The 13,927-nt window shown below is 41.3% G+C and overlaps 1 protein-coding gene across 3 annotated transcripts in view; it reads right to left on the bottom strand.

The window, feature by feature from the left end:
- PLD5 (phospholipase D family member 5) overlaps positions 1-13,927 on the bottom strand; it is a 400,444-nt gene that overhangs the window by 248,639 nt on the left and 137,878 nt on the right. For 2 of the 3 annotated variants that reach the window (XM_045981914.1, XM_045981915.1), the window contains exon 2: positions 1,995-2,131. In XM_045981914.1, the coding sequence (XP_045837870.1) occupies positions 1,995-2,131 (137 nt within the window). Of the gene's footprint in view, positions 1-1,987; positions 2,132-13,927 lie in introns of all 3 variants that reach the window. The other variant, XM_045981916.1, reaches the window with a different exon arrangement.

Raw genomic sequence — 13,927 nt, 5'->3', positions numbered from 1 at the left:
AGCAGGTGATGTTACCTAAAATATGGTATGAGTGGACAATGCAGGAAAGTTCCACCAAATTAAAATAGGAACGATCGTGAGCAGAGGGTGGGGCAGTGGCTCCCGGACTGGAGACTGGGGCTGGATGGGGCACAAGGAATGGCCATCACCCCGCCATCGTCCTGTGTGCTGGAAAGAGGAGACAAAGCAAAAGTTCTTCGGGATGGGGTTAGGGGTGGTAGACGGACGGGCAGTTCTTATGGTGTGGCTGAGAACGCAAGAGGACACACACAGGGCAGAGGGGGGAGGCTGCAGAAGAGAGAGACTGGAGAGGCTGCAGGTTCTAGAAAACATGGCTGCGTGGAGGTTGGGAACCCGGTAACCAGACGGTGACTCCAACTCCCCAGGGGAAAGGCAGCCGGGGAATGGTGGGTAATGGGCAGAACGAATTCCAGATCGAGGGAGAAGCACTGTGGCGTCACTGGGATTCAATGACTGATCAAGATGGAGAAAGACGCAAACCCAGATTCCAGCTGTACGAGCTGAAAGTAAACATTGGATTAAATTATAGCTTCTCGCAGGTGAAAAGAGGAAGAGTTCTAAGGCTCCCTCTCTTTTGTTGTTGAACCCTCCGAATATCTGCTAATGTGAGTTCAAAGGTCCCGTGCATTTTGTCTCACAGAAGTTGTTCCAGTTTGACTTTGTAAAGTTGCTTTCTAGGGGCTGGGGTTTGCCACATCAAGTACTCAGCGGACCTCATCACGGAGGAGGGGAGAAGGGGCAGAGTCAATCCACGGAAGAAGGTGAGTCACTGGTGCCCTGTCCACGGATGTTTCCATCTGTCGTGTCTAGGGTTCTCAGAAAGTACTGATGCAGGAGTGTCCAGGACGAAGCCGGTGGCCATCTGCATTGTTCTATTGCCTTACTGATCATCCCGACACGGTAATTCGGTCCGGGAAGTAAATATACGCAGGGAGCCCTTCAAACATGTTAGAAGAAATCTAAGACATGTGCTAATTTCTCTCTCGTATCCTTCGTTCTGTGTCTAACACTGTTGTCTGGTGAGTAGACTGCACTTCAATGGTCTTTTCCAGAACTTTTCTGGTGCCACACACTCAGCCCTCAAAGCAAAAAGTCTCCAAGAAAAAAACCCGCATACACATTACCACGTTGTTGTTGGTCTGAAGCTGGAAAAGAGGGGCACTTAGACTAAACCTTGCCACAGGGAAAAACTACAAGAAAACGCATTGTAAGCTCTAGCTCGTAAGAACTCGGGTGGGTGGGTGTCCTGACTTCAGCTCTGCAGGAACATCTACTAAAAATAGACTTCTTATCTATCTGTCCCCTGCCCTGGTGCTTGCCGACCCTTCTCATGACCTGAAAAAATGAAATTTTTTTTTAAAAAAAGTAGTTCATGGAAGAGTTCGATAAGGAGATTTATGGGGATAAAACCATGCCACAGCGACCTAGCCAGTTAGGAATATCCCCCAAGGAAATGTTATTTAAGGTAAAGGAAGAGACACAATACATAAATATAATGTAATCTATTTCTAGATTAATAAACCTATGTGCGACATTGAGACAGAGGACCTGCGTGGCTTCTCATAGACATCCTGATTTATTTCATCATGAGATTGGAGCTGGAATTTTTCCTGAGATGGGTGCTTTTCTAACTTCCACTTGATGTGACAACTAGCACCGTGTCCTCTGCCATCTGAGGCACTCGTTTTTGCCAGGCTCATCATGGAACCAACCAAAACCTCCTCCCCAGAGAGGGGTCTCCAGAAACGTCAACTGTGCCTACAAAATTTCGCCCTGTCCACCAGCCCTCTCTACAGGATACGCCCAAGTTGCAAAGAACTCACTGAATGAAATCGTTACTCGTGTTTTGTCCCCTGGTCTAAAAAGCAAGAGGCACACCCGTGTTCCTAGGATAAGTTTCTCTCTACTGTCCAGCGCTCTCTTTGCTTTTCTGCCCGCCCCCTAAAAGAGAAGTTTTGTTTGTTACCTCTTACCGACATTTATTTTGACAATTTTTTTCTGAGAGCCCATCCTCGTCCTCTCCCATGATGTCCACGGCAGAAAATATCAGCGCCACGAGAATGGCAAAGCAGCACACCAGGGCAAAGATCACGATGCACTTCTGCTGGGACTGTCAAGAAAAAGAAGGGAAAGAGAAGTGAGAAGCAGCTTCCACTTTGGAAACTCGGGATTGGATAGATTTTCAAAACCTCTGGGAAATGGTCACTTGCACTGCTGCCGGCGAAGGCTGCCCTCGGAGGGAAATCTTGACGCTCGTTCCTTGACACAGCCTTCAGCTGCCCACTAAGCATGTCAGAACCTGCCAAACAATTCAAGTGCTGTGTCGAGACTTCTGAACCTGTTCGCTCTCCCTCTCTCTAGAGCATCAAAAGCAGTCTGGGAGATCTGGAGATTTTCTACAAGATCTTCTACAAAGCGCAGTATGAGGTCCACGAGTGCAAATTAAAAATGAGAAGTGGCGCAATAATGACTCTGTGTCCCGTTATTGTCACCACCTTTCAAACTCTACGCAAAGTCCGTGCCCTGAAACTCGGCATCCTCTAGCTTCTCTCACCTTGTCTTGCTCTACAGTCTTTCATATGATGGCTTCAGGAGAGAGACTCCTGGTGGGTGAGGATGAGTTCCCAGCTTTGATCAGAAATTAGATCCATCAGATGCCAGCATCTTGGGTCATGGAACTGACATGGCTCATTTTGAAACACTGAACACAGTCATAACCAACATTCATACTTTTGATATGATTTTCACTTAGAAACAGAAGCTGAGGGCACTTGGGTGGCCCAGTGGGTTAAGCCTCTGCCTTCAGCTCAGGTTATGATCCCAGGCTCTCTGCTCAGCGGGGAGCCTGCTCCCCCAACCCTGCCTGCCTCTCTGCCTACTTGTGATCTCTCTCTCTGTGTCAAATAGATAAATAAAATCTTAAAAAAAAAAATCTAGATGGCTCAAAGAAGAGAAAGAACAAACTTCAATTTTACTTTTAATTTTTAAAAGTGTTGCCGAAGCTTTTAGGGATTAGTTGCAGGAGGGGAAAGAGTGACCAATAGTCAATGGCCATTGACTAGACAGCCAGGAGAAATTCCCTTAGTGATGAGACACACACGTGTCTACACATGTACACACGTGCACATGCGCACACACGCACACACACGCTAGCTTTGTTGAAACCAGCTGGCTTTGCTTCTCCCGTCACCCCCTGCCCTTTATCCCCGCAGCCGCATGACCTCCAAAGAATGGAGGAACCTCCCCAAGCTCAGGGTCCAGTTTGTCCAGGGACAGGCTCTGATGACAGATTCTAGAGAAAGAATGAAGACCTCCCGTGACCAGACGCTATCTCCTTGGATGCGGGGTTCCTTCTGGAGGCTTTGTCTTCTGACTTCCCTCTGCAGTCCCCTCCCAAGAGAAGCGCGTTTGGAGTCCCTCCCACCCCCTCACTGCCCGCTTGGCTTATTTCACACCTGGGGAGGAAGTGGGGGGAAGCCCAAGTGAGACACAACCCTTGTTCATTGCCCTTAGGCCCCCGGGATCTTTAACACATGCACATGTTTTACTCCTCCCATTCCAAGCAACCAGCACGGGCCCAACAGAGAGAAGGTGCCCAGGAAATAATGACCGTGTAAACAAAGTGAATGAATGAAAGGAACATCCCAAGGGCACACTTCTGAGCAGGTGGGGTGACACGAAGCTGCTTCGAGAATCAGATGCGGCCTTCCAGAGCATTCACTTGCCTCCGCCATTTCCGTGACTATGAACCCTGCGGCCTCTCCTTGTTCCCGCTCTACCTGAGCCCCAGGCAAACCCAGTGCTGCGTTTACCGACTCTATCCAACTCCACAGAACAGACTGCGCATTCTTCCTGCCCCTTCATTTTCCATCATCCTCATTAATTTTATTTTTCAGAAGCAGCTTAGTGAACTGGTTGAGGGCACAGACTTTGGTCTGGTAATTTTATTTTTCAGAAGCAGCTTAGTGAACTGGTTGAGGGCACAGACTTTGGTCTGGTAATTTTATTTTTCAGAAGCAGCTTAGTGAACTGGTTGAGGGCACAGACTTTGGGGCCAGACCACTTGGATTCCTCCCCTAACTATGCCCTTGGGCAAGTTATTTAGTCTTTGTGCTTTAGATCCTTGTCTGTCAGATGGAGAGGACAATCATGAAATAATAATAATGACAGCCTCAGAGGGTTATGACTGATGATTAAGTTACATGGATACTCTATCTGAACGTCTTATAACAGTATCAGACAGTACGGGATGGGTGTTTGCTGTTGTAGTGTATGTGCCCTCAAATATGCGGGAGAAACAAAGTAAAGATATGAAAAAATAAAAAACATATGGGGACATCAGGGTCGCTCAGTGGGTTAAGCATCTGACTCCTGATTTCGGCTCAGGTCCTGATCTCAGTGTTGTGAGAGGGAGACATGTGTCGGGCTCTGCGCTGGGTGTAGGGTCTGCTTGAGAGTCCCCCTGCTTCTCTCCCTCTCTCTCTCTGACCCTCCCCCACCTCTCTTTCTTCCGCTGTAAAAAAGAAAAATAGACAACAAAAACTATACATGTAAGAGAGAAGCAGAGTGATGGAGAGACAGAGGCAGAGAAGGAGAGGGAGATATAAGAAAGAGAGAAGGGAAATGTGAGACCAATATTGTCTAGGATAAAATTTTTTAAGATTTTATTTATTTATTTAGAGAGAGAGAGTTGGGGGAGGGGCGGAGGGAGAGAGAACATCCCAAGCAGACTCAGCATTGAGCATGGAGCCTGACACAGGGCTTTACTGCAGGACCCTGAGACCGTGACCCAAGCAGAAATCAAGAATCAGATGCTCGACCACCTGAGCCACCCAGGTGCCCCTGAAATCCTGCTTAATACATGTTGATCTTCAAACGTACCTCCTTTAGTTCATATTTTTAAAGATTGATTTATTTATTTGAGAGAGAAAGTACACAAGCAGGTGTGTAGGGGTGAAGCAGGAGAGGGAGAGCGAATCTGGAGCAGACTCCCTGCTGAGCACAGAGAACAACGGGCTCCATCCCAGGACCCTGAGATCATGGCCTGAGCTGAAATCAAGACGAGATGCTCAACAGACCAAACCACCCAGGCGCCCCTCCCTTAGTTCCAATAAAGGGAGCATGATAAATACATCCAGCGTGGGGGCCCAGAAGGAAATTATTTTAAATATTTTTAAAATTTTGAATGAGTTTCCTCTTGCCCTTTACTTTTTACTTATTTTACTAATATTCATTGCTTGTATAATCAGAAACTGTTTGCTATTAACTATTTAAAAAAAAAAAAAACACTACATAATACAAAAAAAGGAAATAAATCACTCCCGGTCCCACGCAGACCAAACCGCCATTAGTGTTTTGTTCCCGTTCTTTCCTATGTACTGTGTCTACAGATCTAACAACCTAAAAATGTTGGTGTCACGCTACATATAGTTTTGCATTCCGCTTTTTGCACTTGATTATGCTTTAAGGTCATTAAATATTCTTCTAAAGCAGAATTTCACATTGTCGCATCACATTCCATTGTGTGGCTGTATCGCTGTCTCCTTTATTCCAAGAACTTTTTTTAAAAAGCCACACGTTTAACAACACCAAAAATAATTAAACATTTTTATCATTTTACCTTATGTCCCTATATGTTATAAACAGAAATGAACAAAAAGCTTTTAGAGGGGTTTAAAACAATGCAATTGTAACACATTAATCTAGTCCAGAAGAGACTTTAACCTAGGATGATATAATTAAGCATTATCTCAGAAAGAATCCTGAAGAGAACAGCATAAATATATCATGTCAGGTACATTGGTGGGTACTTAATGAATAAATCCTAATGAATACTAAATACTTTATCCACAACAATATTGATCTGTCTCCCTTTATTCTGAATTTTACGATGAAACAGTCAGTAAGAGCGCCAGTTAATTTGTGTGCTACTGGAAGTACTCTGATGTAGTCACCCTCACAAATTTCGGTTAACGTCTATTCATTTAATTCTATATTATCTTATTCTATTAATATGAACTGACCTAGTTATTTTCATTTTAATTCATCAAAGAAGAGAAATGCAGACTCTGATATTCATTTTTAAATGTGTTCTTGAAAGAATGTACTAGAAAATTACAAGGTCAGACCAACCTTCCTTTCTTTTCCACCTCATCAAAAATGAACGATTCTGTTCAAAGGACAGCCTAAGAGCCTCACAAACGAGACCAAATTCCAGGTTACCAAGACACTTATTCATTTTCAAATCCTTAACAGATCATTCCAGATCATTCAGGAATCAATTTGAAACATACTCTTCTGTTTTTATTGAATAGAATCAAACTAGGCAAAGTTTTAAGGAGAACCCATTAACATGATTACAATCTCAACTCCACTAATGAGCTCAACCAATTAAAAGAAAACAAAACGTGGAGTGCTGTTATCCAGCATCAGTCCGTAATTTTCATAGGAGTGTGTACTGAAACAGTTTTTGAAAAGAATTGCTTGCTTGGTCAAGAAATAAATCCAATTATGCTAATGCCAAAAATATTTAAATACCATATCCTTATCAAATAAATTTCACCTTAATAAAGAAAAAGAGGTATATGACCTCTAAATGGTAAAGAGCATTAAATTTGAAACTTGGAAGTCCTATCTATTCCAACTTGAGCTTTTATACCATTTGATATACTCGTAAAAGGAATTTACACCTATGTACCTAGGGGTAAAATATACATTTGCAAAGATTAACCATAAATTAAAATTATTCATATTATTTTCCATTTATTTACCATGACAATATTTTCAAACAAAATCATGGCAAAGTCTTAAAAATAACCATTTTTATGAGTGCAGCGTTTTGTTTTGTTTTTTAAGATTTTATTTATTTGACAGAGAAAGATCACAAGTAGGCAGAGAGGCAGGCAGAGAGAGGGGGAAGCAGGCTCCCTACTGAGCAGAGAGCCCGATGCGGGGCTGGATCCCAGGACCCTGAGATCATGACCTGAGCTGAAGGCAGAGGCTTAACCCACTGAGCCACCCAGGTGCCCCTGTGTGCAGCTTTTAATACCTACAGAGCTGGAAGTTCTAGTATGGTTATTCTCCACATGAAAGATGTCAAAATTAGGACTCAAAGACATTGGGTTACTGTCCAACGTGACCTAAACAGTTGGAGACGGTCCAGGGATTTAACTTAGGTCTCTGAATCTGAAATCTCCAGACCTAGTCTATAGATCCAAACTTTTTCCTTTTCTGGTTTTCTTTTCTTGACTTCATTTTCTACTTAATTTTTGCTATTATTATTTTATTAGTTTTATTATTAGTTTTTAGTTAACCAATTCCCACGTGGCCCATTAATGTAGAAATGAATGTTTGAATATTTGGCTCTAAACTGTGGAGACAGGGCATTCTTGGGCGTTTAGAACTTTCTTATGATTCTAAATGCGTTCCTAGCTTGAGTTCCTAGACATGTTTCCAGAAAAAAGTAGGTCACCCAGAAGATTCATAGGAATCTTAGCTGACGGTTCATCAATCTCCTGGATAATGACCACATTCTGGAACCTTTGTAGAAAATCTAGACTATAAATAACTTACTGGCTTTGCTTAGAAAATCCTTTTACAAGAATTAATACTTCACTTTCCACATATATTTTGATGTTCTATTTTCAAAATATTCGTATATTTTGAATTCTATTTTAGAATTTTTCTCTTCTTGTTCTGTACCCTCTACCTGAAAGACATTAATTTATTCCCAAATCTTCACCGGTTCTATATACTGATAACTCCCAAGAGTATATCACCAGCTTAGAGGACTTGCTGAGTACCAGATCCACGCTGAATGAGTTTCTCTGAAAGAGTTTACCAATCTAAGTCTACCAGTTTATGTTGAGAAGACCAAGTGGGGATTTTAGACAGACCAGGTCATAGAGTTGACAGGACAGAGTAGTAGAGAGAGGAGAGCTATATAGGGAAAGAGTTGGGGAAATCTTCAGAGTCTCCTGAATCCTCAGTTAAGTACTGATAAGTACGTGTATATAAGGAAATTGCCTGAAGTTGGGAAAAAGAACCACCTGAAAGAAGAAGGTGAAACAATCCCTAACCAAATACACAGGACCAGGAAAAGTTGTTGTTCCTGCTATCTGGAGTGCTAAAATCTCAATACATGGGGCATTAAGTAATTAGAAGGATACTCTATCCAAAAAATGGAAATCACAAAAATTAGCCCTAGACTCAAGGCTGCTCTCCTACCTAAAAAGGCATAAAAGCAAACCTTAAAAACTTCAAGAATATTTTTTAAATATATGATAATATCTGCCACACAGCAAAATCAAAAATCACCATGTCCAGCATCCAGTAAAAAATTTCCAGACATGTAAGGAAACAAAAAACCACAATCCCAAGCGAGGAGAAAACTCAGTGAACTAAAACCAACTCAGAAAGGAGTTGAGGGGTGATTAAATTGGTAGATGGAGATATTAAAACAAATATTACTATATTTCAAATGTTCGAGAAAATAAGTATGTTAAAGAGACATAAAGAAGACATAACTAAAGGCACACATCAAAATTCTGGGAATGAGAAATATACTGGATAAGATTAAGAGCATATTAAACACAACATAAAAACAGTTTAATGAACTCTATGAAAACAGAGAAAAATGTAGAAACACTTGAACAGTACATCAGTGAGCTATGAGGCAACTCAAGCAGCCTAATATATATGTTCTTGGAGTCTCCAAAGGAGAGGAAGGTACAAAAAAATTTTTTGAAAAATACAAAGGCCAAAAATTATTCAAATTTGTTGAAGATATAATAGAGTTGCTTCTGAATGATAAAAAGATAAATTCATCAAAAAGATCTCATAATAATAAACTCTTATGCACCTAATAAAAGGCCTTCAAAATGCATAAAACAAAGGTTAACAGAAATATAAAGAGAAATGAACAGATCTTTAACTACCCCATGATGTCAAAACACTTCTCTCATTAACTGATAGAATAAATAGTCAGGGAGGAATTTTAAGCAGAACGAAAATAAAAATAGAATATATGGAAATACATGAGATGCAGCAAAAAAAATTCTTTAGGAAAATATATATCATTAAATGCATATTTGAAAATAAATAAGGTCTTAAATGATCTAAACTTCTACCTTAAAAACATAGAAAGAGGAAAGTTAATCTCAAAATAGGCAGAGGAATGAATAAAGAGCAGAGCTCAATAAAAGAGAAAACAGAGGGGCACCTGGGTGGCTCAGTGGGTTAAAGCCTCTGCCTTCAGCTCGGGTCGTGATCCCAGGATCCTGGGATTGAGCCCCGCATCGGGCTCTCTGCTCGGCAGGGAGCCTGCTTCTTCCTCTCTCTCTGTCTGCCTCTCTGCCTGCTTGTGATCTCTGTCTGTCAAATAAATAAATAAAATCTTAAAAAAAAAAGAGAGAGAGAAAACAGAAAACAATACAAAAAATTTCAATGAAATCAAAGTCTGGTTCTTTGAAAAGATCAATAAATTGATAAACTTTTAGCCATACATATACGAATGGTTAAGGAAGATGTGGTCCATATACACGATGGAGTATTATGCCTCCATCAGAAAGGATGAATACCCAACTTTTGTAGCAACATGGACGGGACTGGAAGAGATTATGCTGAGTGAAATAAGTCAAGCAGAGAGAGTCAATTATCATATGGTTTGACTTATTTGTGGAGCATAACAAATAACATGGAGGACATTGGGAGATGGAGAGGAGAAGGGAGTTGGGGGAAATTGGAAGGGGAGGTGAACCATGAGAGACTATGGACTCTGAAAAACAACCTGAGGGTTTTGAAGGGGTGGGGGGCGAGAGGTTGGGGAACCAGGTGGTGGGTAATAGGGAGGGCACGTATTGCATGGAGCACTGGATGTGGTGCATAAACAATGAATTCTAGTACACTGAAAAGTAATTAAATAAAAAAAGTGAATTAAAAAAAAGGAAAGACACAAATTACAAATATCTCTATGAAACATAGGACATCACCACGGATGACACCAAAAATAAAAGGATAAGGGAATAATATGAGTAAATTCATGCCAAGAAGTTCAGCATAAATAAAATGGACACATTTTTATCAGATAAAAATTAGTGATGTTCACTCCAAAAGAAATAGATAACCTTAGTATGTCCTTATGTCAATTAAAGAAGTAAATTTTTAGGTAAAAACCTTCCCACGGCTCAAGGCTTAGATGGCATCATTGATAAATTATGCCAAACATCTGAGAAACAGTAATAACAATAACACAAAATACCAAAGAGAAGGAAAAACCTCCCAACTCACTCTATGAGGGCAACATTACCCTGACACAAAAACCAGATAGAGACTTTAAAAAAATGTTTTGTCCTGCTGTTTAACAAGGCACTACCTAGAAACCAAGACACTACATCCATTTTGCAGGTAATTAATACCCACTCTGTGCAAAAAAAAAAAAAAGGTGCAGGGGACTCAGATCTCTATTACTTCAACTTGCCTTTAACTGAAAGATGAATCATCAGCTCCACAGTCTGCTTATTGTTTTTTTCATGCCTGCTAGAGTTCTCCCAATGGCCTTAACCGCGTTCCTCTTTGAGGAAATCCTCGCTATTTTTACCAGACCAATAAGGGAAAATTATTTCTTTAGCAGCCTAGGTTGTCCTTTCTCTTTTAAAGACATGCAAATTCACTGTTGGCCCATGCATTTGTCAGTTTTCTAACTTTTGGTCTCTCTCACGAAATTGAACTCCTTGAATTCTAGGATCTTGTCTGGATCCATAATGCTTGCCAACTTAAAAAAAAAAAAGAGAGAGAGAGAGGTGTTGGGGCGGCTTGGCAAGTGGACTTACTGAGCATCTGACTGTTGGCTTAGGCTCACGCTATGACCTCAGGGTCCTGGGATCTCGCCCTGCAGTGGGTTCTGAGCTCAACAGGGAGCCTGCGTGAGGATTCTCTCCCTCTCTCTCTGCTTGTGTGGGCACAAGCGCGCGCTCTCTCTTTCTCTCAAATAAATAAATAAATCTTTAAAATAAACAAATAAACAAATAAATAAATCTTTTTAAAAAAACCCAAAAACATAATGCCTGGCAAACATGTTCAATAAATACGTATTGAATGAATGATGAAAAAGTGAATAAAGGTAAAAAATGGCAAGGGCTATACAATGAAAATGACAATTTTTGTGTTTTGCAACCTTTATTATTTATTTCCTACTTAGAAGCATTTCCATTGTTTCCTATCACAGAAGCACATTTATTTGTAAATTAAAAACATGCAAAAAATTAAGTACTATATTAAGTACTGTAAGCTCAAAATTAACCTAACGAAGAGGATAACTTGCAGAATAGACAGCATCTTATCCAGAACAGCAAGACAGAGAATAAAAATTCAAGTCTGAATCAACTGAACACAGGAAACGGGTTCCAATCTTACATAAATTCTTACAGATGATAAACAGATATCTAATAATAATAATTCCATAATAGTGCTTGACAAACCAACAGGATCACCAATGGACAAGAAATTGTCAAGATTTACTGTAAATTAGATAAACCAAGGAGATCAAAACCCAAGACACATAGAGGAAAACACAAACTGCTATAAAGGAGAGCTCCAATAGAGAGGTAACACAGAAAGATCTAGAAGAAACTCTGGAACGGCTGACAGTGATTAGCTGGGATATGTTTCGGAGCAGGCTTGCCAGTCAATCCTTCCCACTACTGCTTTCTTCTTCGGAAGTGTCATACACAAGATAAGCCATGAACAGGACGATTTTCTCGGAGAGCTAAGGATCCCCAGGAGGAGACCACAAGGCGGCCCCTCCTGTGAGAGCTGGGGACAAACCACGGTGCTCAGCCAACACACACAGACATGAAAACGGGAACTTCCTAGTACAGAAGTGGACAGACAATTAAATGTCTCCAGGAGTTTGAGGAAAAACAAAACCATGAAAGAGGTACTTAACTCAACCCAGGCAACAAATTCTGGAGGAAAACAAAGCAAACAAACGACGCAGCGGAGCCTTTAAAAGCAAGAAAAACCCAAGTTTTGGGGAAGATGCAGGGATAAATTGCACCTGTGAAACATCAGGAGCGATTATTAAGAAACATGAGCAAAAAGAGATCTTGAAAATGACAGACCTTGGTATATGGGCTGAATATCAAAACAGATACAGGTGAAGAGCACATTCACACACGTAATTAAGTCCAAGGATGCTCCCACAATGCAACACAAAAGAACAGAATCCTAACACCTGTGGAGAAAACTCAAGAGAAACAGAGAACCAATCCAGAAAACCAGGGTCTATCAGATCCCTGTTCCTAACTAAGAGAAGAGTGAGAACACAGGACTCTAAATAATCAAAGAAACAGAGAAAGAAAAAACTTTAATAGCTAAAAACACATGTCTTCCAAGTAAGTACATTTGTTTTGTACCTGCGTTTGGCAACTGTTCAAAAGATTGACAACTCCACTTGGCAAGGACTGGGGAAAATGAGTGTTTGTCTGAGAAAATTCTGGCAGAGCTTGTCTGGATGGCAATTTGGCAGTTTTTATCATGCTCTTTATCAGAATTTTAAATGTGCATATCCTTCGGCTCCTCAATTCTACTTCCGACACTCAATTTTATGGAAATGGTTACTCAAGTGCACAAAGATAAAAGACTGCGATGTCATTGTGTGTGGGGGGCTAAATCCAGGAAAAAATTATCTAACTAGCCACAGAAGAATTGAGAGAGTCAAAAAGAATCATTCTACCCACTATATGTTTGGAAATGAGGGCAAAGTCTTAAGGGACTCATCCCAAACTCTTGGAAGTCATGGTCTGTTGGGAAGGGAGAGGTTTTGAGGTTAGAGGCACTGCAGTGTTTGGGATGTTCATGATTTACTCTATATTTTTCTGTATTATTTATAAAATTTCATATAAGCTCTTATCCAAATGATCTCTCATAGCAATGAGGAAGAAAGCTGTCCATTCTCGGACTATGTCCACCCCAAGGTAAGTTATTTATCCTCAGCTTAGCTTTCCTAAGACACAAGTGAGCAACACCAGCCACTGTCCATGGGTAGTCTATATTTACTCGAAGTCCTCCATATTATTAAGCAGAGAATAGGTATAATCCCAAGTTTTACAAATTGCAGAGGATAACAGGACAATTCTGGAGAATATTTGAACATAGAGAATACGTGGAGACCCCCCTCTGGCCGAGTGAATGACAGACAAACGCAAAGAACAAAAGAGCTTGCAAAAATGACAAAAAGAAGGCATTGGAAGGCTGTGATTTGAGGGTAGGCATGTCTGGCACACCTGGCCGGGGTTGTGGGGAGAAGGAGGAGGGAAAGGAGGCCCTTGAGAAGTCACTGAACCTCTTCTATCCCCTTCCTCCTGCCGCAGTCACTGGTGGCATTAGATAAGACGAGTGAAATGTGTTTACTTCGGTTTAAAAATAGGAAGGGAACATCTAACATGTGTTATATGCTATCCAAACACTGGTGATTCAGAAACCAGGCTCTTAAGGAGGTCTGTGCCCTTCAGGAACTCACATTTGAGGGCTGTGTGTGTGTGTGGCAGAGGATGGACGGTGGAGGACAAAACTGTGAAGCATGCTGTTCCGATGGCACAGAGAGCGAGGAGGGGCTGGGATGGTGACCGCCCCACTGGAGCAGACTGATCCTGGTGTCACCATGTCCCCTGCCACGCATGCTTAATTCCTTAGAACAGGGAAGCAGGGATTTCCTCTGTACACACCATAAAGCAAAATGAATTGTTCTGGAAAGCAGTAGGCGAACAAGAACACACTGTCAGAGTCAACATGCAGCAGCCAACATACACCAGCGGAAATGCTGTATTTTCCCTCCCTCTGTTTGCCTCCATTACAGATATCGGTGAACGAAAAGTGACAACCGATTATCCGTTGGCCTTTGATAAGC

The sequence above is a fragment of the Meles meles genome, chromosome 17, assembly GCF_922984935.1.
Source record: "Meles meles chromosome 17, mMelMel3.1 paternal haplotype, whole genome shotgun sequence".
NCBI classification, from domain to species: domain Eukaryota; kingdom Metazoa; phylum Chordata; class Mammalia; order Carnivora; family Mustelidae; genus Meles; species Meles meles.
Note: the sequence above shows the minus strand (reverse complement) of the source record. Positions and strands in the feature narration are given on the sequence as shown.